Genomic DNA, 24,813 nt, shown 5'->3' on the forward strand with positions numbered 1-24,813 from the left:
TTTTCCTCCAGCATGTTCATGTCCAGCAATCAGATCCAGAGCCTACTGATAACATTATGAAAGGCCTTAAATGTTAACAGTAGGATGCAGTCTTCTGAAGCATTTGTTTATTTGTAGGATGTGGTCTTTTGAAGCATCTGTTTGTTAGCTGGCAGTGGATGTTTTTGCTGAGCTCATCAAATACTTGGAAGTCATTACCATATTTCAAATAGGGTGTACAAACTCTGCAAATAAGAGCTCTCAAGAATTTTAGAACTTTTGAAGGAATTCTATAAACTTCAGCTAGAAGATCCTACAGTTTTCCATTGTGTTCAGCCTTTTAACAGTATCAGGGGGTGCCTGCAATTATGTTGGGCATATACATTGTGTCCTGCTGAATTTTGACACAGAAGGCTTAAAGCAGATACTTATGTAATTGCAGTTCATTGAGTGCTTTTTGGTGCCTGACTTGGACTGAAAACAATATTCTGCCACTTAGAACATGCCTAGTCTGCCAAATGGGAGACTTTGATGCCAAATAGACCTCTTCATTTTGTAGTCAATATTTTGCTGTGATTCTTGACATAGCTGTTGATACCAATTTCATGATTTTTCAGTAAGCACTGTAGGCAGAACACTGATCTCTGTATACATATTACTGAATTTTAATATAACAGGGATGCCTGTCATTAATTAGTTAGCATAGATATTGGAGAACTAAAAAGGCAATTATGCTATTTTATTGCTTTAAAATATTAAAGGCAATAAAATGGCAACAATACTTCTGCTGTGGTATACTGTTTTCAGAAATACCAACACCACTGTACAAGAATTGGAAGTTCCTGTACTTAATCTAACAACATGTGTGTTTGAAGATAACTCCATTCAACACATTTCTGATCTTACAGGTGTCACAGTAATTTATATTAAGAAATGAAAAAACTTTATAAATGCATTTCTGCAAAAATGTACTCAGAAACAACTTTATTTACAGCTCAGACCTTTTTTTTTTGCTAAAAATGCATAGTCATTACATATACAGTAGTCAGCATCCAAAAGTGTACAAAGAGTAAATTTTCAAACCCTCCCAACAGAACCAAACAAAATTCACACTTTTTGTTCATTGCATGCACGGACCCTTAAATGTGATACCTCTTACTAAAGCGTGCTTGAATCTCTAGCAGACAGAATTGACTTGCTATAAAACTGTTTCTCCATACTATTAACCCCCAGCTACAACCACAAATCCTAAGGCGTTCACATGAAATAGCGAAGTCCTACTTCAGAATCCTCTATGTTCTGCGTATGGCCCAGGAAGCAATTACCCTGAAAGCATAAGTCTGCTGGTGGTGTTTCCTTACAGGGAACTTTAAGCAAAAGCCTGCTTCCTTTGTCTTGGTCATTAACTTATTACTGAATTCAGTGGAATGAAGCAGCATCTGTTTAAGCAAGTTGTGAAAAAAATTTGACTTTATTCCACACCCAGCTACAAGACATGAAACGTCTTGAATGGAGGTCTGTGTCTTTCAGTGCATGTGACACTTCCTCAGCATCTTGCGTCTCATCTGAGGAGAAGAGGGTGAAGTCTCAGCTGTAACTTGGGTGTTGTTTGTGTAGCCCTGACTTACAGGTATCTAACAAAAGCTAGGAATATACTCAGATAGGGTGAATTTCTAATGGTAGAGACTTTGACTTAATGAACCACTCAAACCCTTTGATGTCTTTGTTGCCTTTTTTTTTTTTTTTGTCTCCACTACTGCTGCCAGTTAGAAAAGCTCTTAAAAACATTGTCCTCTACTCAGTGGTGCTGTTTATATCAGTCCTTCCAGGAGAAGGGCAGAGTGGGTTAGCAGGATGATTAGTCAGGGCTCCACGGCAAAGGAATAGTACACGTATGTGATAAGAAGATCCAAGTTCAGTTTTCACTCAAGAACAGGATTGGCTCCATGTTGTTGGTTTTGGGGAATGGGAGGGGAAAAGAGAAAGTTGTTTGTCTGATCAATATAATTTATGTTCCCAAGTGATTACATGTGTTTATTTAAAAGATTCATTTATTTAAGGTCTTTTTACTCTGATAAGAAGTAGCCTGAAGTAGGTTGAAATTCCCAATAGCAATTGAGACATAATCATAGTCTTACAGACACTGATGGGAAATCTTGCTCCATTGCTAACTGGAATACAATCCATGGCTAAATGAACAACGAGGCCTCATGTCAGCATTAAAATGCCCCTCGGTACAGGTCACCAGTGAGAATTTCTAAAGAGAAGAATACTTAACTCATGTAAGTTTTCTCTTTACTCTTAACCCTTAAGCATTTAGTCAGCCTGTTTACTACTGCTTCAGTCTTGATTGGCCCTCGCCTGAAGCCAGTGGAAATTTTGCCATCAGCTCCAAAGGACACAGGATCTGAACCTCCTAGGACTGTGGCAATGACAAGGGTTTGTCCCAAGAGTTCATGATCTAGAAACGTTCATATTCCTTTCCCTGTGAGATGAGGAGCTACAAAAAATAAAACATTCTCTCTGCCGGAGTTCAGTAATATTTCTTCTTAGCACCTAGGAGGGTCTTTGCATTTTTAAGTGCTTTACAAACATTAGCTAGTCTTCAGAGCAACCCTGCGAGGTAGGTAAGGTATATTGTCCCCATCTTACAGATGTGGAAACTGAGACACAGAGGGTCAAATTCAACCCTGGTACAATTCCAGTGTTTTACATGAATTAAATTCATTCAGAATGAACACAGCTTAAACAACTTGCCCTAGATTACAGAACAGGTAGTGGCAAAGCAAGGACAAGAACCCAGGAGTGCCTGACTCCTCAGCTTGTTACTAGCCACCTGGTCATTTTTACTCTCATGGGCAATGAAAAACAGTATAATCTGGGCAATTACTACAGGTATGATTTGCTTCTGTAAGGCATGTGGATGGTAATCAACTGAGTTAAGTGCAATAATACTTTATGAATGTGCTGCCTCAGAGAGTTTACTTAATCATGAAGTAAAACTTTCACACTGTCATTTTCTGCAGGTGCACTGTTGACAAAAACCCAACATAGCAGCTGGATTCAGCAAATAAATAATAAGCACAACACTTGGACAACTAGCAAAACTATCATTTTAGCAAAAACCAATGTGTTTCCACTTTTAACTGCTAAATTTCTACAAGTGCAGCATGCAGATGAAACCTTTCCCTTTGTTTCCAGACTGCAGACTCCAGTCTTGCTAACGAAGCAGCTCAGAGCTGCATAGATATCCTGAATAGTCATGTTCAAATGAATACACTGCAGAAGAAGAAATAGTGTATCACCACAGAACATGGGATAATTACTACAGACCAGGTGTATCAATCTTACTTGAAGACAAGCTTGAAGCTTACCAGTTATTTGGAAATGCCCAGAAGCTAGGCTTATTGAATGTATGCCAACGCGTAGACTGCAGTTCTAGGCACGTGCTGATTGCAAGGGGGGGTGTCTGTGCCACCAGCACTCTGGGAACTGGCCCCAGTTCGTTCAACATTGGCACAGGTATGTCAGTCTGAAGGTCAGTGTTGGCCAAAGATGGAAAGACACACAGGCATTTTCAGGCCACCCCCTTGTGCTCCAGTTCTCACCTCACCCCCCATCCCCACATGGATTCTACCACAGAAGGCCTGAAAAGCCTTTATGGTTTTAAAGGTGAGCTGTGGACTCAGCAGTGTAGACCTTATGGCAGGTACCCAGGCAATAAAAACATTACGACAGGTACTTATGCCAAAAAAGTTTGTTTTCCGGGATGTCCTTATGCATCTAGTCTGCAGGCTAGACCTCCTGCCTAAGCTCTGGACATGCTTACGGATGTTCAGCCATGTGTGCTTTCACACCAAAAAGAGATCCCGCTCCCTTACAAGCCACACAAATGCTGGCATTCACTTCTACACGAGCAAATTCAAGCACTGTAATTATAGATATCTTGTTCCACTTTTAACCTCTTCAAGTCAGTTTTGTTCTGTCCATATTTATGGAGACTGGCTATTGGACATGGCAAATAAAGCAATTATCTACATACATGTCCTTCACGGAATAAACACAGACACTCAGGTAGCATTTCCCTAGATATTCTCCACACTTACTGCAACTTTTTAATCTGTAGCCATATTTTAAACAGACAAACAAACATACAGTAATTAGAACTCTTAAAATCTACTCACATCTCCCTGTACCCATTCACTCCCTATTCATACAGCCTGCTTACAGTGGCTCAGAGAGCAGTACTTGCCACCAGCACTTACAAATAATTCCAATAAGTGCTCAGGCTCATACACGTGCCTCAACATTTTGCCAACAGAGACTTTTAAATGAAGCAATATTCTTAATGCCAGAGCCAGGTACCAAATCTGCAGTGTGACTGGGGCTCACAGGCAACTCTGACAACAGCAGTAAGATTCCAGTAAAATTGCAGTTGGTTGTGATCCAACCTTTATACTGTTATCTGTCGTTGAGATATATATAGACGACCCTGTGTGGCCTAACTGCAAATATCAAATGTATTTTTACAAGTTAGCAACAGCTTTTTTTGACATTGCCTCTTGAGATGTCCTCTACATTGTGACTGACAAGCACAAATATAATTCATTATACAGTATGCTTTAAAAGCCTTTTTTTTTACATTTGGCTTTTACTGTTGCTTGTTTCTGAGCTGTCTTCTAGTGCTGAGATTTGCTGTCCCCGGCCTTTTTGATTTCTTTCTTAGTTTTTAATTGCTGGTTGGACATGCTAGTGGCATCTCCCAGGCAAACCCTTTCTACATAATTAGTTTTGAAACTTGGATGAGTCATTGGGCTCTAACTACTATGCCTCTATTATTTTAACTTGAATACAGCACATCTCAAAGATTTTGGCCTCTTTTTGCAGTTGTAGAAATTCATAGGATGACATCGTTGCAGGTCTTGATCCATTTGCTTTCTTTGTGAGCTTCCAGGGTTTTTTCACAATATAAAGCGCATTTCAAAGCATAACAGTGTTGTGAACCAGCCTCCTCTCCCAATGGTATGGATCATTTTCTGCTTTATTGGCAGCTGAATAAAGCAATGCCATATTTATGACAAAAGTTAATGAAAATATGTAAAATTAAAAATACTTCATGTAGTTTTCATTTCCTTTTAATGCAGGTTGGCGAATAAAAACAGAACACAGACAGCCACACAGGGCCATGCTGGTTTTTATGGCCCCTCAGTGATAACTCAAGAGGCCACAGTTTGGGAACTGCTATTTCAGAAAAATTCTAGCCAATCTCTTTATAAGACCACATGTGACCCTACCACAAATTATATACTAGCAGAATTGTGGCTGGCAAAGCATATGTATTTTTGTTAGGCCATTCTCATCATTCACTGAGAATAGAAAAGATCCAAACCATTGTAGTTAAAATGGGTTAAGATAAAAGATAAAATGAAGTGGGTGTAATTTTCTTTTAGCTTATGCACTTTCATAGGCAAATTTTCACAAAGCTGACATTGGTACAGGACATATCAGTTATTGGTTTGTGTCATGATTCTGACCCATATTAAAGATTTGACCTCATAATCCCTAGCTATAGTCCTTCCTATATTCCTGTTATAAACAAAGGGGGCTTTGTCTTACAGAAGACTATGGGACTGGACTCAAAACATTTTCGTGGGGTTCAGATGCCATGTCCATGAAAGTGGGAAAGACCCAAGCAGAAATGAATTTCCACAATAGGGGCAAAGAGGCTGAGTTAAAGAGCCACTACACTATTGTGCAGTATGACACCAGCGTTTCCTAAGGAAGTGCCACCCTTCTTTGTGAAAATGGGGTATACAAGCAGTTTCTCACCTGAACTTCAAGTTGTAACCCCCTTGTGTAATATTATTGCATACTTGTTCTGCCAGAAAAAATCAAAATCCATCTGTTTAAAATCTGCACATAGTTTACAAAAATGTCTCTTTTTATAGAGAGTAAGTTCAACCTATAGTTAGCTGTTTGTCGCATGAGAAGGATAATACCTGGGTTGCTGTGAAAAGATACTGCTTTGGAAAATAGCTCATAATTCTTGTCTTTGAACTCCCCTGAAGCTTCTGAAAGAGGACTTCAGAACACCCAGCTGCAGCCACAACTAATCAAAATAGGAAAAAGTGGGGAACCATGAGAAAGTGCCAGTGTCCAGTACTTGTAGAGCCAGATTTTAGGTCCTGAAACTGAGATGCAGCAGTACTATATTCTGCAACTAATTTTAGGATGGTAAATCTGACAGAGTGCTCTAATTAAAGAGCAGAAGAAACCAGTTCCATGTAATTCTTTAAAAGATCCAGAATGAGATCTCATGCATCAGTTACTCTCTTTACATCCACAGAACTCCCACCGAGCTTGGCAGGGGCTTATAGAAAGTCTGGCATCTGACTTTGACTCTAAAGGGCTGATTTGGGGGTGAATTACCAGGGAAGATAAAGGGGCCCCTTAACGCAGCAGATGTTCCCGACGTGCTGGGGGAAGAGCCATGCCATTATGCAGTGCCCTTCTTCTCCCCCCACCCCTGCTCCAAACTAGTCTGACCCCTTTCTGGTTCACTTATTTTACATATCCCTCTATTTTATTTTAGTATCCGAGTGGCTACACCAACCACTCGCTGTCTAATTAAAGTGTCTCCATCAACTGGTAATTCTGTAATAATTCACAGCTGGTTTTCCTCTCTCTGTTAAATCTATTGTTCCCTGGCTGAAAAGGCTGCAAGACCTTAGAAACTATAGATAGCTATTGATTTGTTTGCATTTAAAATCCAGTATGTGGCTGCAAAGGCCTGTTACAGTATCACAGAGGAAGATAAATGTCAGTGCATAATCTGCTAGGAAATTTCACAGAGGAGTTGATTAAAAGTCTATGAGTAATCATTGCACGAGTGTCTTCAGGTGTATATATATACACGTATATATTAGCTAATGAATATATAGCTAGATATATACACATATATGTATATACAGAGCTAGTTTAGACCTAATTGTTATGAAATTACTAAGTGGCATTCGCAGTTCATGCATTCTTCCTAGTTGCAGAGCTATATTTTTTCAGCTTATGCTCTAAGCAGCAACATACCAGTAAGTGTTTGCTTGCTTCCCCTGGTAACCTAGTAGTTTAAAGAGCACGAGCAGTTCCGCCATGGTCATTTTTTTCTGGCAACCCTCTGTGAAAGGGACCTGGCTCCTCCACAGGTGCGTTTCCCCCGGGTTTCACAGCATCTTCAGGACACGGTGGGGCCGGTCTGAGGGTCGCCAGTCTGAAGGTCATCGGCCCGAGGGTCTCCAGCCCAAGGGTCACTGGTACGGTGGTCGCTGTCCTACGGGTCGCTGGCCCAGCTAGTCCTGCTTGCAGAGGTCTGCGACGTTGAGGAACCTCCTGACGACCACGGCCAGGCAGAGAGTCAGGAGCAGCATATACCCCACGGTGCCCAGGTAGGTGGGGGCGGCCGGGGCTGCCTTGAGGAACTCGGCTAGCCCGTCCTCCACATAGTGCACCTGGTCGTAGATGCTCAGGAAGGTGAAGATGTGGAAAAGCTGGTGGCTGTGCCCCACGATGTCGAAGAGCCCCGGCTGGATCCGCTCGGGGATTTTGCTGATGTTGAAGAAGGCGGCCACCAGCAGCCAGCAGTAGCGCCGGTAGAAGTAGACGAAGAGCGTGGGGTTGCGGGTGCGGAGGTCAAAGAGGAGGCTCTCCAGCATGATGGGGCAGGCCATGCTCAGCGGCATGGCGAAGACGAAGGTGCGCACGGCGAAGGGGTAGGCGCAGCAGGCGGCGCGGCTGCGGCAGCAGGCGGCCGTGCAGCCCACGGCCAGCGCCAGGGCCACGGGCAGCACCAGGGCGCGGTAGGCCGCGATGGGCAGGCTGCAGTCCAGCTGCCAGCCCAGCCGCTGCTGCACGTAGCGGCTCATGGCGCCGGCGTCCAGCAGGCTCAGCCCCGGCAGCAGGTAGTAGGAGTAGGCCACGGTGCTGGCAAAGCCGTAGTAGCTGATGGAGGCGTAGTCCAGGTAGAAGAAGGCGGCGCGGAGGCGCGGGGAGAGGCAGCTGAAGAGGTGGGCCGTGCAGCTCATGGCGAAGGTGAGCAGCACCCCCGAGGCGTAGCACCAGAGGGGCAGCAGGGCCGGGTGGTGGAAGGGCACGTCCCCGGCGCCCCGCAGCAGCAGCAGCCGCCCGAAGCGGCTGAGGAAGAGCAGCAGCGGGATGAAGTGGGTCCAGAAGTTGAGGGTCTCGTTGGTGGGCTGCAGCACCGAGGCCAGGCACTCCTGCGCCGAGCAGTGCAGCCGCCGGTAGCCCGAGAGGATGAAGCACTCCACGAAGTCCTCGGGCACCTCGTCCCACCGCAGCAGGGCGGCCGGGCGAGGAGGCGGCGCCGCCTCCTCCTTCTCCCCCTCGCCCGCCGGCATGCTGCCGGGCCCGGGCCCCCCGGCCGCCCCCGGCCCGCCGCCGCCGCTGCCCGCCGCCGCGCCCCGCCGCCGCCGCCGCCGCCCGGGCGCGGTAGAGCCGCTGCTCCCGCAGCCGCCGGCGGAGGAGCCGCGGTGGCTCTGCGCTTCGCCGCCGCCGCCGCCGCCGCCGCCGCCGCCCCCGGCAGCATCACTCATTGCAGCAGGGGCAGTGGCGGCACCGCCGCGGCTCCTCCCGCCCCGCCGCCCGGCATCGCGGTAACTGGAAACCGGCGGCGCATCCAGCGCTCCCGGGGAGCGGGGAGAGACGCCCCCGCCGCCCCGGGTAGGGTTTCCCGGGGAGGGAGGCGCCGGACACCCGAGCCGCCCTTAATGATTGATGCGGCCGCAGCGGCGGGGCGGGGGGGAGCCGGGCCCGGGAGAGCCCCGCCGCCCCCGCCGCCGCCGCCGCCGCCCCGGCCGAGCCTCCCCGCAGCGAGGTGTGGGGATGGGGCCGGGGCCGGGGCCGGGCCCGGGCAGCGCAGACCCCTCAGGGCCCCTCTCCGTCGGCAGCTCTCCCGCGGGCAGGGACCGCAGGCGTGCGGACACGCGAGCAGACCCACGGCGCCCGGTACGGGGCCCTTCCCACGGGGGCGTTCCGGTGTAAAAAGCACAAAGGGGGCATCGGCCCCGGCCGTCCGCGGGGCTGCGGGGGCTGCCGCCCGGCCCTGCGCCGCGGCTGCGCCGGCGCGGCTGCCGAAAGCCGGGCCGAAGCCCCGAGAAAGGCGGCGGTGGCGCCGCGGGGCCGGGAGATCCCCGGCAGGCGGGACAGACCCGGGAGATGCCCCCCCGCGAGGGGACATCTGGCAGCTGGGTGGACTTCTGCCGTGCGTGCTGCACAGTGAGGCCGCCCGAGACCCGGTTTCTTTGGCGACATTGCCCCGTGCAATGAATGCGAAGGTTCGTTTAGGCGAGCCGTCGCCGGCCGGGCTGCGGAGGGTGTCTGTCACCCTGACGCACCGGGCACCCGCCTTGCCGAGCGGGGCGGCGGGCAGGGAGGCTCAGGAACGGGCCGACAGCGGCTGCTCTGCGTTGATCCTTAGCCAAATCCTGCATCTGTCGGCGGTGCGGTTATGCAAGCAGCACGGTTACATAATTGGAATATAAAAACACAGGGAAAAGCACCGTACGGGTGTTACTGTACCTTAACGCGTCTGAAGTAAAGAGAAGGCAGTGCGGAAGGGTAAGTTGCTGTTGCAGGCACAGGTAGGAGCCAGAGTGAGGGATTCCTCTCTGCTCTTTCAGTGTGTTTCCTTTTTTTTTGTTTGTTTTCAGATGGTCTTAAACATCTGATAGCTCTAGGTTTTCAACTGTATGCATTACACGGTGATATTCAGATATATGCGTATGGTCATATAGTATAAATGGAGGTCCAGTGTTATTAGGATACCCTGCCCAAAGATTTTTATAAAAATATTCTATTCAATAGTGAATCATAGCAATATGAAAAATCCTCTGAACGAGGAGGTAATCAGAAATAGGTTTTTAAAAACTGGCACAAAAAAGTAGTAAAAATGTGATGCTGAAAGTGATTTTCAATGCATTTTTCATTTCAGCAAAAATATTGATTTTATGGAACTGTCAAAAGTAGGGCAGACTGGTGACACTGCTTATAACCTTCATAAAAATTACACAGGAGTCCTGCTAGGAAAATAAACGCAACTGAACAGTGCTGAAAAGCCAAGGGGGGAGTAAAATACTAAACTAAGAGATTCATTTTTTTAGATAATGGGCCTAATGTGCTCTGATGTCCATGTGTTTTCGAGGGGGTGCCTGGCAGTGTGCAGGGGCATACCAACCCGACACTCCTCGAGGAATGACTGACGGAGGGCTCTGCATAACCCACCTGTGGTGAGCCTCGGCTGCACCAGGAGCAAGCAGGGCCCTACTCGCTGTGGGATCTGCCGTGTGTGATTTAGGGAGAGAAAAGGCTCTTAGGAATTAATGAAAACAGCTCAGCCTCTGGTAGAGGTCAGGCTTCTCATGGGGCTGCCCTGTACTAGAGAGGCTGCCCTGTTAGCTAGAAGTTACCTCCTCCCCTGCCCTGCTCCCACCACACCACACACGCAGCCGCTCCCGGTAGGGCTCTGGTGATGGTTTCTCCCAGTCCCTGAGCGACACTTTCATTTATGGTGGTGAGTGCCATTGCAGGCCTTAGGGAAGAGGACCAAAGTGACCGTGATCTTCAGCCTCCCTCATCAAGGTTAGATAAGGAGAGGTGGTTGACTGGGAGCAATCTGGTTTTTGACCTGCGCTAAAGAGCCTGTTGGAAAGCCACCAGCAGCTGTTGCAACAGATGGTGTCTAAAGAACAACAGCATCCACCGCTGATTGGGAACTGCTGGCCTTGCAGCGGCAGCAGGGCTTGTTCGACCCGTTCTGACTTTCCTACAACCTCCAGACTTTCGGGGATGTGGGAGGCGTTAAGCCCTCATGCCCCAGGGAGTACCAGGGTATCGCCTGGCTTCCTGGGAGAGACACCCCCCGGGTTTGTGGTTTTATGGGGGGCAGCCTGGGCTGGGAGGAGCAGGTGGGGTTTGCCTGTGCTTCAAGACTGACACAGTTCCGCCAGCCACCGGACTGTCTGGGTGTGGGTGAAGGTACGCACTAACACTGCAGAGAAGATAAATGCCTGGAAATTTCTCCCTACTATTGATGTCTTCCTGTAATATTTAAGATGTCTTGAAATAATATTTAGGGGGATGGGGGCTTTTCGCACAGCCCAGAATCACTTGAGAGACTTGTACATACCGGCTCCTCTGGAGGAAGCACAGGCCCCTGTGATGGCTATCTAGTTTTGTTTGCTTTGTCCCTGGTGGGTTTACCTGTTAACACTGTGCTGCAGATAAATACAAGCAGTGTAAAATAAATATAAATTTTCTTTTCTCTGCCTCAGTGCGGGGATCCAGCTTTGGCTTGTCCCAAGTGCTCTGCTGATGTGATACACGCATAACCTGTGTCTCCTTGTCTGGCCAGAAAGTGCCAGGGAGATCTCAGGGCTTCTAAAGATCACAGTTCACATAATTGCCAAGTGACAGCAATGTAGCTTTAGCAGCCACATTAATGAAACTCATTACTAATGATCTGGTTCTTTTGCTTTTTTCCAAGGCTGCCTCCTGACGGGGGAGAATGGTCTCTGAAGACAGATTGGGCTTTCATAAAGACAACTGCATACATCTTACGTTGAGTCAATTATTCTGTTCCCAAGCCAGCTGTGGAGTAGTGTACTGGGAACCTTACAATTTAAAGCACTTACAACCTCAAAATAGCCGCTTATTCATATGTAGTCCATCAAGATTAGTATTACATGACTATTATGTGGTAGGCCAGGGAAAATCAGGGCATTTGGAGGTCACATAGAGGAGTCCACATAATGTAGTGCATGAAGAGGCCTCTGCATTTCTCTAATCAGAGTTTATATTTAGAAGGGCATGGTCAGCATATACCAGGGTTTCTTCTAGCATGTGTAGAATTTTCTGCAGGCTTTCTCTCCAAATAGCGTTTGAGAAGACTTTTAAAACACTGATGAAGGTACTGCCTAATGAGGTAAGGAATGGAAGATAATGTTAATCAGTGCTAGCTGAAGAGTCATAGAAAAAGATGTGCTAAAATACCAAATGTGAGTTTGTTTCTATATTATACTTCTGTTTTATTCACTGTTGAAGTCCTTTCACAAGATATCACTTTGTCTGAAATATCAAAAGCCCTATAAACTTCAACCCTCCCCAGTGAAATTATGCCTTTTGGTTAGAAAAAAAAGCTAATTTCATCTTTTGCGCTCTAACATACTCAGCACACTAGGGAAGAGGTCATACTTAGCCCTCCTGTTATCCATTGCCTTTCTGAGCGAGTAAAGAAATTAACTTAAATCTACCACTAGAGAGAAAGTCCTCCTGTGAACAAGCAATGGCGGTGTTCGGAAGATTTAAGATGCTTTTGAAGATATACCTTCAGCCTCAACCCACTCACACTGGTGAACGTCAGTCTTAAGAGCTCTTGCTTGACATAATCCTTTACCATACAACTCTGTCTCCCTCTTTCATTTCTTTTTCCTTTCTGTATTTTCACCTTCAAAACAGATTTTACCAATTTCTTTCTTCATAAGACGTTTTATCTGAGTAAAAACATTTAACTTGTTCACTAAAATCTCTTTAGTAAATCTGATTCTGTTCTGACATCTTCCGTGGAACCCCACTGATCATGAGTGAGGGTAGAATTTGACTCTATTTATTTAAAAAGAGTAGGTGTTAAAGAAAGAGGCTTTAGCCTCATCTAAATTTGTCTAATACAGCTCACACTTGCAGTTTCTCTGGGAGAACATCTTAAGAGATACACAGACATACGAACACGGTCCTTTTGTTCTATATGGTTTTTTTTATCCTTTCTCAAGTGTGCATCAATCTCATGAAAATAATGTCTTGATGGGTAACTTTCTGCTGCAGCGATTACAATCTTTTGTAATAATTGAGTAGGCACAGTGCTTTGATCTAATATTGAAGAGATTAACTTGCCTTTAGAGATTCTACCCCACTATCTTTTTCAGACTTGATAGACAGGAATCCTTGCATTATTTTCTCCTCCTTGAGTAAACTAATTAGGGACAATTATACCTTATAAACATAAGTCCTTAATAGATAAAGAAAAGTGGAAGTGATACTTGTATATTAAAGCTTCACTTGGAGGTGAGAAAAGCTAGATATGGTAAAGGGAATAACAATAACTGACACCATCATGGTTGCATAGCAATGTTCATTTTAACCTCTCTTTCACTAGGAGCTTCTAGTTTTCTTCCCTCTTCACCTTCAAGTTGAATATTTTCAGGTTTGTGTTCTTCATGCTTTAAAAACCAGCAATAAAACTAATCTGAAATAATCTGAAAAAACTCTAAACACACCAAACTGGGGAAAAACACATTTTTAAGAAAATTTCTCTGAATGTTTGGTTGTTGTCTTTTTTAAGTTCTTGTTTTTGAAAGATTAGGGTTAGAAATTGTGGTTTTCTGGACAGCAGCAAATCTGAACGTAAGTATTGCAGTGACATTAGTTTCACAGTGATGAAGAATAGCGTATTGGCGTATGCATATTTCATGTATGTTTTCTGTGGTCAGAATGCACCACTGTTGCACCTACCAGGGGCTCACAGCAAGAGCAAAGTACAACTTGGCCTTTGTACAGGTTGCAGGACTGAACCCTGACTTACAAAGTGAATGGCTAAGAAATTGTTTTGTTCGTATGTACGTGCTGAGTGAGAGTGTTTTCCAGAGCACAAACTGCTATTCACTGTTAGTAAGCTCCAAGGAGGGACTCCTGGTATGGACAAAGGAAAGACTGGTGTTGCACTCATCTTGAACTTCCATGCTCTTAAACAGGTGATAAATTTGCACATCTGGATGCCAGCCACGTAGGCTAACTCTCTCTCACAAGAAGCTGCAGGAGAACTTTTGGAATTAAGCCTTCAGTTGATACTTGCACTAATGCCTGGAAAATACACTGCAAATTACGGACCTTTCTCAGCCAGACAGTACAAGTCAGATGTTGCCCCCGTGACTGGTTTGCGTAACGGGCCTCACCGCTTGAGGAGTCCCAGGGGGAGAAAGATGCCAGGTTCCCCAGTAAGACGTGTCCCAGGAGAGCGGTGGGGTCCTGGAAGGGAAAGCGGCTGCTGAATGGCAGGGCTAGAGCAGGACTCGCAGCTGAGAGAAGGTAGGGCACCAGCACTGAGAGATGGAGCAACACAGAGGTGGCTCCAGCCAGGAGACAGCAGACAGAGCAGTAGCAACAAGTCGAGGCTGCTGGGAGCCTTGGAGCCAAATTACCCTTTCCCAGTTAACCTCTCTGGCTCTTTTTTGTTGTTCTGTCGGGGTCCCTGCTAAAGCATCTCAGTTCAGCCCAGGCTATCCGTGCTTCAGCTGCGCATGCTGCCTGCCTCTCATCTCATCTCTGCCCGGCTCTCCAGCTGCGCTGCACACCCATAGCTTCCTAGCAACACGTGAGTATACGGCGGGGAGCGTGCATCTACCTATTTTTGAGAATCCTTGCCTAGCAGTTTTCAGTCTCAGGGGTGGGAGGAGATGGAGGGTGGAATAAGGGAAAAGAAGCTGGAAGACTGCTGCCAAAGCAATGGGGAAACGGCACACCATCGCCTGTGGCTTTAGGGATCCATGAGCCACTACTGAGAGCATGAAATGACTCAGAGAGTTGCAAACCTGTACACCCAGCAGCTACACTTCTGTCCTGCTCCTCATCTGCCCACCTCGTGCCCTCAGACGTGCTTCCTTTGCTACAGGGTAGGCAACTTCCACAGCACTTTAAAGCCTTCCTCTCCCCTTTGCTCACACCCACCTTTGCAAAAGGATTGCAGCAGTTCAGCTGTGCCCTGACCTGGGGTGACAGCCACAAAAAGATCTCCTCTGAAAGTGGGGAAGAAAACAGCCAGAAAGACAAGGGTAATGCACCGCAGCATGTGGTTTACTTAATGTAGCTTAGTGTTAATTATTTATGATAATTCATGATTTTCCCTAGTATATTGCCTAATGATATCTGTCATTGCAACAACAGTTAATAAACAACTCCCAGTTCTGCATGCAACCAGACCTACTGCATTATAATGAAAAATGTCTAATATTTCCTTTTCAATATTATTAGCCTATCCTTTCCAGCATTAATTCTCCATAGCTTTCTGCATCTCACTGCTTCCTTTCTTTCCCTCTCTCCCCCTACCCCTTCCTGTCCCATTAAGCTTAAGACACTGACATGTGTTGTCATTCACTAACTGTACACAAGTACTACTGTACTATCGCAATGTGTTATAAATAGCACAGATTCAGGAGTACAGTTCATTCTGAAAAATTATCTTCAGAGATGACCTTTGAAACTCTCTTTCCTGTTTTTCACAGCATGCTCTGGATCATGATGCTCTTAATTTGGTGCAGTTTATTAATTACAAAAGAGCATAGAGGCTGAGCAGTAAGCAGAGGATTTAAACAATGAGGTAGATAATTAAAAAGGATTAATGAGGTGGATTAAATAAAGGGATTGAGGCCAAATGGAGCACAAATTTTCTAAACATTAGTGGCCTCAAAACTCTAGCATCCAAGGGCAAATTCCTCTTTCCAGCTAGATGTTTGTTTTTTACCTAGAAGTGTCAGTCTTTCTTTCATACCAGGTTTATTAACGCGGTCCTAGGAGAGCTGAGCAGCATCTACTGTCTCATCTGGTGGCCCTAAGTGCCCCTTCTATCCAGTACAGGTTCCCCAGCTGGTTTGCTTCCAACTCATTGCTGCACCTCTTTCTACAGACATGTTCAAAAAAATCCCAAAGCAGCTCATGGATGACACTAATCCTGTGCCTCTGCAAGCTGGTGAAGTGGTTCTTAAGAAAACAGGGAGAAAGATGGGGGAACAGAAGGGCTTGACTTGGATTCTGAAGCAGTAAGATCCTGCCTAATCCATCTCTAAAGCTCCTTGGCCAATACCATTCCTTCCTGTTGAAGGGCTCCTCTACAAGCAAGTTTGGAGCTAAAAAAACCGTGAAAAGACTGATGGAATTGTTCCCAAAAATTGCTGTCAAGGGGTGGGGTTTACTTCTCCCTCCTTCCCCCCAAGCCACCAGCGATTCCACTTCAAATCTGTGCAAAGCCTGGGGGTGCCCACAGAAAGCTGTGCAGGTGGCTGCAGAAACTGAGAGCCGTCCTCCGGAGCAGAAGGCCTAGACGGTAAGGTACCGCATCAGCTGTAGGTAGAGCAAAGGCTTATTGTTGTAATTGCTTATTGCTGAAGGGAGCTCAGTAAACATCTGGTACCTCTTGATCCTCAGCTGCCAATCCACTACCAGAAAATTTTGCATGTTATTTTGCAGACGGTGGAGGGAGGCATGAAAAGCTGGGAGAAACGCGTATTTCTGCCCCATGACCCTTCCCTGCGTACCTCACCTTTTTCTTAGCTGCGGCAGCACTGCCCGGTCAACCGCTTATTTGCTTGCAGCGTAAAGCAATGTGCATCTACGGAATGATTATTATTTATTATTTTTCTGGTTTTTGGCGTGACTTTGTAAGTAGAAATCACGTAATGCACTAAGCTGAACCTGCGGGCCGCCCGCGACGGGCTGGCCCTGCCCCCTGCCGGAGCGTGCGCACACGGCGGCGGCGGGCGGCCCGCCCCGGCCCCGCCCCCCGGCCGCCCCGGCCCCGCCCCCGCCCTCCAGAGGGGCGGGAGGCCGGGCTGGGACGGTTGGCGCCTTTCCGCGCTGCCGGGGTTGCGTGTCGGTCCGGCTTCGAGGGAGGCTTTTGTCCAGCTCCCGAGTGAGCGTTCGGCTCCGTAACGCTGCCGTGTTACTGCCACTAACCAGCCTACCGGGACCTGTACTATACCAGGAGCCGCGAGACGGCGCACAGCCAAACCCCGACCCTAACGATAGCTGCTGGCAGAGACACGCGCTCTGTCAGACCACCTCGCCGCACAGCTGGACGCACACCTGCAGCAGGCGACGTTTCCTGAGGGTTTTGCCCTCCTCTCTAAACCTCCAGTCCTCTGCCGTTGCCCCTGCCCTCCTCACCCTCTCCCTTTGCTTTCGTTTTGCCTCTTCTGGAAGCTCCCGCGTCCTCCTCCGCTGAGAAATGCGGTTACTAGCGTAGGCCCTGCTCCCTCCCGTCGCCCACAGGGCAGTAGGTGTCAGGAGTTGGTGGATTTAAACCTTTAATTCATTTCTGTGTATGTACTGTCTTTTCCTTAAGTATTATCTCAACCCCAGCACCTTTCACATTATGCCAAAAATCTGTAACAGCACAGGAATGCGAGACTCATGATAAATGTAACGTGACCTCTGGTTATAATCTCCTGTTAAGCAATGTTCAATAAAGAATGTTGCTGTGGCGGTGTGCTATCAAACCCAGTAACGGAGGATTTGCTGTGCTATCCTTTTCACTATTTATTCCTGGGCTTTTCTTGATTCTATGTAACACTTTGACGTTGTTCAAAACAGTATTCTATTTCACTGTGCTAGAAGTTTAGGGGCAAGCCCTGCCTCCAAATTGTATGACCATGCACCGTTCAGTGTCTATGGACACGGATCAGTGGATGAGCAGAGCTGTGCAGAACGGCCGAAGCACAGGACTCTGCAGCTGCACAACACGCTCTCCGTCCTGCCCAGCCCGACCCTGGGTGAAGCCTTTCCACCCAAAACACATTTTGGGCCCTGGGTGTGCACCAAGAGCACTCCCAGAATTTCCGCACCGCTTGCCCCACAGGACACGCACCCCACCCCGCGGGCCTCCCCAGCGCCCTGGGCTGAGCCCTGCTACTGCTCTACTCATCCCGCCTCTGCCTCCAGGGAAGAGGTTCACCGGTGGGCAGCCTGAGCTGTTCCCAGCCGTCGCCTGCTCATGTCTTGTGGGAAACATCTGGTGATTAAAAAAGGCTCCGTAGGATCTGCACGGTCCTCTCCCCTCCGAGGGTCTCAGGCAATGCGGGCGAGCGCTTTGTTTCCGAACGCCGGCCCCCCGGGTTGGGGTTCCTCCCGCGGGACCGTGCGCCCGTCACCCGGGCAGGAGAGGTGCCGGTGCCTCCTCACAGCGCAGCGCTCAGCAGCACGGACCGTGCCCGCGCCCTGCCCCAGGCCGCCCGCCGAGGGACCGAGGGGCGGCGGGCGGGCGCGGGCTCCCGCCGCTGGCTGCCTCTTACCGCAGCCGGTCGCTAGGCTGATTTGGGTTGCCTAGCGACGTCATTTGGGTTTTCTTCAGCTAACGTGAGAGCTGGAGGCCCGGCAGGGAGGCAGGCAGGCACCGCCCGAGGCAGAAGGCTGCGGGCGGAGCGGGGTGCCGCGCTGCCCTGTCCGCTCCGCTCCGCTCCGCTCCCCTCCCGCCTCGCCGCGCCGCTGAGGAGAGGACGTGGGCACGGGCCCCGCCCCGCCCGGGCGGAGGCCGCCCCATCGGTGGCTCGGCCATCGGCTTCCCGCCCTCCGCTCGCGGGCTCGGTGGGATCGGCGCTCGCTTCCTCACCGCCAGGGCTGGGCGAGGGGAGAGGCAAGATGGCGGACAAGGCGCCCAGCGGCTCGCAGAAAGCCAGTGGGAAGGTGAGGCCGTTCCGCGGGGCGGCCCGCCGGCCCGCTCCGCCGCCGGGGGGGGGCACGGCCGCCGCCTGCCGGCGCGGCGGCGGGGGCCCGGGAGCGGCGGGGCGGCGAGGCGCGGGCGGCGCGGCCCGCTCCGTCCCTGCTCTTTGCCCGGGGTGACTGCGGGCCCCGGGAGGGGGTGGGGAGGCGGGAAGGGGGTGGCGCGGCGGGGCCGAGGGGGAGGCCCGGGCCTCTCGCGGGGCATCCCCGCTTCCCCAGAACGGCCCCGGGGCACGTTTCTGTCGCGGGCCGGCGGCAGCGGCCTCCTCGCGTCCCCGTGCCCCGGCGGAGGGATGCGGGGGAGCGGGGGCCCGGCGGCGCGCGCCGTGACTGCAGGCGCGGGTCGTCCTGTTCCAACCGGCGCGTCCCCGGCGTCGCATGCGGACGGTCGGTTAACGCCCGAGCCGTACCCGTGCCCGTGTAGGTGTTTACTGGGCGCCCTGATCCCCCCCACCCCCCCGTAGGCCGAAGCCCGCGTGGGGTTAGCTCCCAGCTGGCGAGTGCGGAGGAAAACGATGATTTGTGATCGAGCCTCTTCTTTTGATTTGCGACGAAATTACAAATTTCACAAAACCGCTGTGGCGTTCCCCGCTCTTTTCATTGCACCCCGCTCTACTTCCTGTAACTGTTGTTTGTTGGATTTGCAGACCAGAAGTCCAGGTAGTGCAGGAGTTCTGGCAAACTTGTCCAGAGCTGTGCGCTGAAACCAGCGCCTGGCTGGCTGCTCTCTAAGCATCGCCTCCTGCCGAGAGAGCAGTGGGAAGATAACGTTGTGGAGGACGCACTGGCACCTGATGGTTTGAGTATTAGCGATTAGTGACACCCTTTCACTCAGCTTTGTTGCAGGTTTTAGGCCAGAAGTATATAAATCTTCCAGGTTTTGGTGTGGAGTTGGGTTTTTTGGGGGGTTGGTTTTGTTAGTGTTTGGTTTTTTTTTTTTTTGTGAGTCTATAAAGTGGTCATGGGAGGAGCCATGATTTGGCTTAGGAATTTCCAGTGCTATACGGATTAATTTTTACAGATTTTTGTATTCAGCTAAAACAGGTTTGGGTTTTTTTGTTTGTTTGTTTGTTTTTTTTTTCCTGCTAGGGAACTAGCTGAAATGTAGTTACCAAGAGCCTTTGCATGTTTACCCAGCTGGCGTTATTAGAGTAGGAGAGTTTTATTTTTATTTCCGTTTTATGATCTATTCCAAATATTGCCAGGAAACGTTGTTTTGGATTTTGCCTTTGGCTTAGAACTGCAAGTAAGAGCTGGACAGAAAACTTCAGTGGTAAAGTAGGTCTTAATTTAGGGAGAACAGCTTCCAGGGAATGAGATCTTTTGGGATTTCAAGTATCATTAGACATAGAATAATAATTTAATTGTTGATTACTGCAACCGATAACATGGTACACAAAACCAACCCAGATGTGATCCCTTTCTTTTCACAGTTACATCATAGAATTTTCTGTTTTGTCATTTACTATTTCTGTACTGATGATATTCTTTTTTTTATATACAATAATAGCTAATTTACAAGAATTGTTTTCTGTCCTAGATCTCAGTTCTGCAGAGGTATGTGCAGACACTTTAACTCTTCATACTAAGTCATCCATCCCATTGAAGTCAGTGGGAGTACTACAGAATGTAAAGTCAAAGATGTGTTAATCTGTCGAGGCCTGTTGAGGAGGTCCTGTATCTTGCCATCTATCGTGCAGTTGCCCCTCACCCCTCAATTTCCCATTACTCTAGATGTATATGCTGTGTTTCCAGTAGTCTTTTTCCCATGCTTTACATTCTAGATCTTGTTTTGTGTTGTCAGTATTATTCTGTGTGCCAAAGAAAATTGTGTTAGTACCTATGTAGATCCATGAGAACATTTTTGTTGAAAAGTGAAATAAAATAAGACAAGCCTAGCTCTTGGGATTTATTTCCTTCAACCTCACCTTTCTCTGGGGGGTCGGGGTGTATGTGGTGTCTTTTTTTTTGTCACCGCATGAATGTTTGCGATATGTATATACATAGAGATACTTTTCAGATGTCTGCAGGAAGAAGTATGACATAACGGTACTGAAATTAGTAATGTTCTTATTTTTTGTAATGAATTTATTCACACAAGGATAAAAACATGTATTTTCAGTTGAGTGTATGTAAATGTTCATGCTTTAACAATCTAAGTAAATAACCATTTTGCTCAATTTCTTAATTATTTATCAAACATTTTGATATTTTCAATAATTTTAAGATTCATTTACTTACATATTGAAATTGAAATTTTTAGGCTCCATTTCTTCTGGTGCATTGTATTTGCAAGTTATAAGAATAATTGTACTTGCAAAACAAATATGTCTCATAGACTCCATAGGATACATTTCAGTGGCAATTCCAAGATGTGCCTTTTCTGGTTTCTAGGCTACCTCCTGGGAAGACACAGTGACATTTTATTTTCTGTGTTCTGTGAAGAGCTATGGCCTAGCAATTGAAGGCTTTAACACTTACAATAAGATACAGTTTCTCCCCTTCAGAATGGGTGGTGGTTGGTTTTCGGTCTTAGTGTCCAAGTACTGATTCTGAATGTCTAGCCAGTTATTTTGTTTTATAGTGTAAAATCAGGCTTATTTCAGTTAGGCATTATCTGTTTGATTCACTATTTGAAAACCATCGCTGGAGATGGTACAGGTCCAGGAGCACCCGTTGCCTATGTCGCTGTGGTGGTAGCTGCTTTTTATGATACTGTCAGCTTCTCAATAAGTTTGAGAGTCTCCAGTGTAAAAAGTCTTGCAAAAGCATCTGTTCCTCTGTCACTTTGAGGTTAGGATAGCAAGATATGTGTTTGAGACTTTCAGAAATCTAAATAGGAAAGAAGGACAAAATTAAGGAAGAGGAAATACAGATTGCCCAAGACTGCACAGGTCGTCAGTGTAGGATATGATTCTGAAGTGGCAGATACTGATTATATTCATTTATTGTCTTGATGTAATGGAATATTTGCTGCTCAATGGCTTTGCCATCTTCTTATTTTATCTTCTGAGAACAGTGACTATATTGTATGTCCACTGTTCTCACATATAATACTGTACAAATTGTGTACCATGTGGCAGAAGAGATTATCCACTGGGACCAAGCTGTAGGTTTCCCTTTTAAATTCTAAAAAAAGTTTTAACAACATTCCTTAATCTTAAATGCGTTTCTCAGGCTTTGAGTAATTTATGTGTTAGTTAAATGTTGAAGAACAGTGATTACTTGCTTGTAAATGGACAGGTTTCCTTGGTAAGTTGAAGTGTATGAAGAGTGACGATGTAAAGTCTGTTATGTATGGTGAATTCCAGTTAGGTGTAGCATTCTGCAGGATGGTGAAACTCATGATCTTTAACTTTCCCTGTAGTATTGTTCAGCTGGTGACTAGGAGCAGGACATGCACAAGTGTGTTCCTCTGTTGATGGAAATGTAAAAGGAGGTGTCCTTCTCATGTCCTCTCTGGCAGTAGAAAGTTAAATGCTAGCAGCTCCTGTTCATCCGAGTTTAAGGTTATAATGGAATAGCATTCCTTGCAAGTAGTTTGGAGAAGACCATTTTCCATTTACTTTTGTGTCTGCAAGTGATGTCTATTTAAATAGCAAATAATACTAATTTACACTATTCCAGGAAATATGAAGAGTAAATAGATTAGCTATAAAATATTTTGCAGGTGTTTGCAAGCATTTGTTTTCTAGACAGTTTGATAGAGAAAGGAAGATGAAAAAAGTTGGGGTGGGAACCTCCCTGCCTTTGTTGGATTTTAACATCTTTAAATTAAGCTGTGATTCCATTTGCTTTTCCTTGGTAACAGTGCTGACACAAACCAGTCCCAGCTGTAGCTACTTTTTCCCTCCCGAACACTGTCCTCTTCAGTTGATTTGGCATGATTTGGGCAGGGGGTGGGTGTGCGGAGGGCCTACTGACTTCATTTGGGTTTTCTTCTGCTAATGTGAGAGCAAGAGGCCCTGGAGGGACCTACTGTGAATTGCAAACTGGTTTGGCTGAACCTCCCCAACACTCTCTTTCCTAGGTGATCAGTTAGATTGGGAAAAGTGATCTAGTTTAGTGTGAGCAGCTGCCCAGCATGGGGGCAGAGTCAATGGAAAGTGTTGAAGCAGGGCAAGAGCGTCTTATGCCAGAGTTTCTTGTAAACAGTTTACCCTGAACCTATTAGTTTTTGCAAGGCTTTTATTTATGTTTAAGTTGTAGCCGGTACAGTTGTAAAAATAACATTCAGCATTTGGAAGGCCCACAGATTGTTTCCTGGGTTTTATTAGCAGCTCTTGTGCTTTTGTTGCTCTTTGTTGTTTTACTAAATGGCATCAGTATTAATTAAAAAAGAAAAAAAAAAGTTGTTTGCTTATGTTATAGAGCTTATTTTAAATATTTGTGAAATAACATGATTATGCCAGTTTTACCTAGGGATCATTAAATTTGGAGAAACTATGAAGAGCTGGATTTGTGGGCACTTGCACTGCTGACAGGAAGGAGAGAGCAGCTGGGAGAGCAGTTGTCTCTTCTCTGTTTTCTTTGGAAGCTGCCATGAAGCTGGAAGAAAATTTAAACATCAGAATCTGAGAGAGGGCTCTTTGCTTTGGCTTTCTGATAAGAATTTGTCATAAATCTTATTTGTATGGTCCTTTTGAAGATTTTTTTTTTTTTTTTTTTTTCTTTTGAAGGTTGAGTAAACTTGGCTAGACTCAGTAATGGAGCTTTGAGTGACCTGACCTCCAAGACTGTGGTTTGACAATGCCATATTTTACTGGAATGCCATTTCAGCAGCCTGCATTGCTACTGAAGTTATGCTGGCACAATTCTTTGAGGGACCTGTGTAGTGAAAGTGATTGAGAAAGTGATCCAGCTGCAAAATAGTCTGGGGTGAGGGGGGGGGGAGGAAGGTTTCATGCAGAGTGGTAGAGGCAGTGAATTGGGGGTAAGAGGACATTGGTAGATTGTTTATGCTGGCAATGACTGAAAGATGGACTCACCACATTTTTTATGTTAGTGTTCTGAACATGAAGGAGCTATCTTCACATCTCAGACATCATCAGGTGCAGGACAGAGCTTTGGGTATGTTTCTTCCAACAGTTAGTCCAGTTGAGCTACTTAACGTGATGAGAAGAGTCAAAAATAATCCTGTTCCAGGTTTCAAGACAGGTGGGCAGCATCTTCTGAAATACTCCTCTCTGTGAATGTTAGAAAGACACTGTGATTCTGCTGAGTCAACTCAGCTGGTGTAACTTAAGGAAACAAAATCACCCCTTTTGTCAGTGCAGATGGATGTAAAGTGCAGTGCTGTGAGAATTAGTTTTTTAAATAATTGCTATTTAGAAACTGGCAGACAGCAATGTGTAACTTTGTCAAGAATCGTTTCGTCTTGTGCTTTGTGGGTACAGTTGCTTGGATGGTCGGAAGCAGTACCAAAGGTATGAACTAAATTTATAGATGGGAAGAGAAGACCTGAAAAATAAGAACTGTTTAAGGAGGAGAATAATGTGGATCTGCAAAACTGCTAGTTGCTGTGGGATAAAGTTGGTCTAAAAGCTAAAACTGCTTTTAGAAGTTTTCAGAGTGCACCTTGGTAGAAATTCTGTTGCTGGGCTAATGTTTGGGGTGGCTTGCTCCACGGTGCCATGGTCCCTGGTGGTGGGTTGGGGAGCGCTGCTGTACTTCTAGCTCAGTGACTTCCAGACTTCTTTCATCATAGGCCTGCTTTTCCACTGTTAGCCTGCAGAATCTCTGCATGCTACTGTGCATTGAAAGCCTTTTTGAGCAATATCATCTGCTCTGTTGCTGGAGAAACAGATGTAGTGTCTGTTACTTTTTTTTATGTTCTTCCTTGGGATATTGTGTCTTAAGTGTCATTGTACTGAGCATTGGTACTGTTTGTTACTGTGTGTAATGTCTTGTTTGTTGTCCTCCCTGTAAGCAGCTTCCCTGTTGGAAGATATCACTTTCCAAAACTTCTGTAAATGAAACAGATGTGGAGAACTGAGAAATGGTCATTTCATTCTGCTGTTGCCAAACAACCTCCTTCCCCCAAGCAGTGCTAGGTATCGACTCTGCCGGTACACTGAGGCAGGTGGCATTGTATCAGTCTACCTTTGAGATTTATCTTTTTAACTGCAGGTCTGAAAAATTTTTTTTTTTTAAGGGTGGGATTGTAACTGATGTGTTGGTTGCCACAGGGTGGCAGCTGGCAGCAGAAGAATGCTGTTTTCAAGCTCTGAAATTCTTTTTCACAGTGTCATTCTTTTATCTGTGTCATGTGCTATACATTCATGAACT

General features: G+C 46.8%; 2 protein-coding genes across 6 annotated transcripts in view; one reads left to right on the plus strand and one right to left on the minus strand.

Annotated features, from left to right (window-relative positions):
• Positions 1–934: 934 nt before the first annotated feature.
• Positions 935–9,237, minus strand: PAQR9 (progestin and adipoQ receptor family member 9). The gene has a single exon (XM_069792249.1). The coding sequence runs from the start codon at positions 8,580–8,582 to the stop codon at positions 7,323–7,325; it is 1,260 nt and encodes a 419-aa protein (XP_069648350.1). The 5' UTR covers positions 8,583–9,237; the 3' UTR covers positions 935–7,322.
• A 9,116-nt stretch (positions 9,238–18,353) lies between these two features.
• U2SURP (U2 snRNP associated SURP domain containing) overlaps positions 18,354–24,813 on the plus strand; it is a 47,705-nt gene continuing 41,245 nt past the window's right edge. For 2 of the 5 annotated variants that reach the window (XM_069792250.1, XM_069792253.1), the window contains exon 1: positions 18,357–18,489. In XM_069792250.1, the coding sequence (XP_069648351.1) occupies positions 18,445–18,489 (45 nt within the window). In that variant the 5' untranslated portion in view covers positions 18,357–18,444. Of the gene's footprint in view, positions 18,490–24,813 lie in introns of all 5 variants that reach the window. The other 3 variants (XM_069792254.1, XM_069792252.1, XM_069792251.1) reach the window with 3 other exon arrangements.

The sequence above is a fragment of the Haliaeetus albicilla genome, chromosome 9 (assembly GCF_947461875.1).
Source record: "Haliaeetus albicilla chromosome 9, bHalAlb1.1, whole genome shotgun sequence".
Taxonomy (NCBI): Eukaryota; Metazoa; Chordata; class Aves; order Accipitriformes; family Accipitridae; genus Haliaeetus; species Haliaeetus albicilla.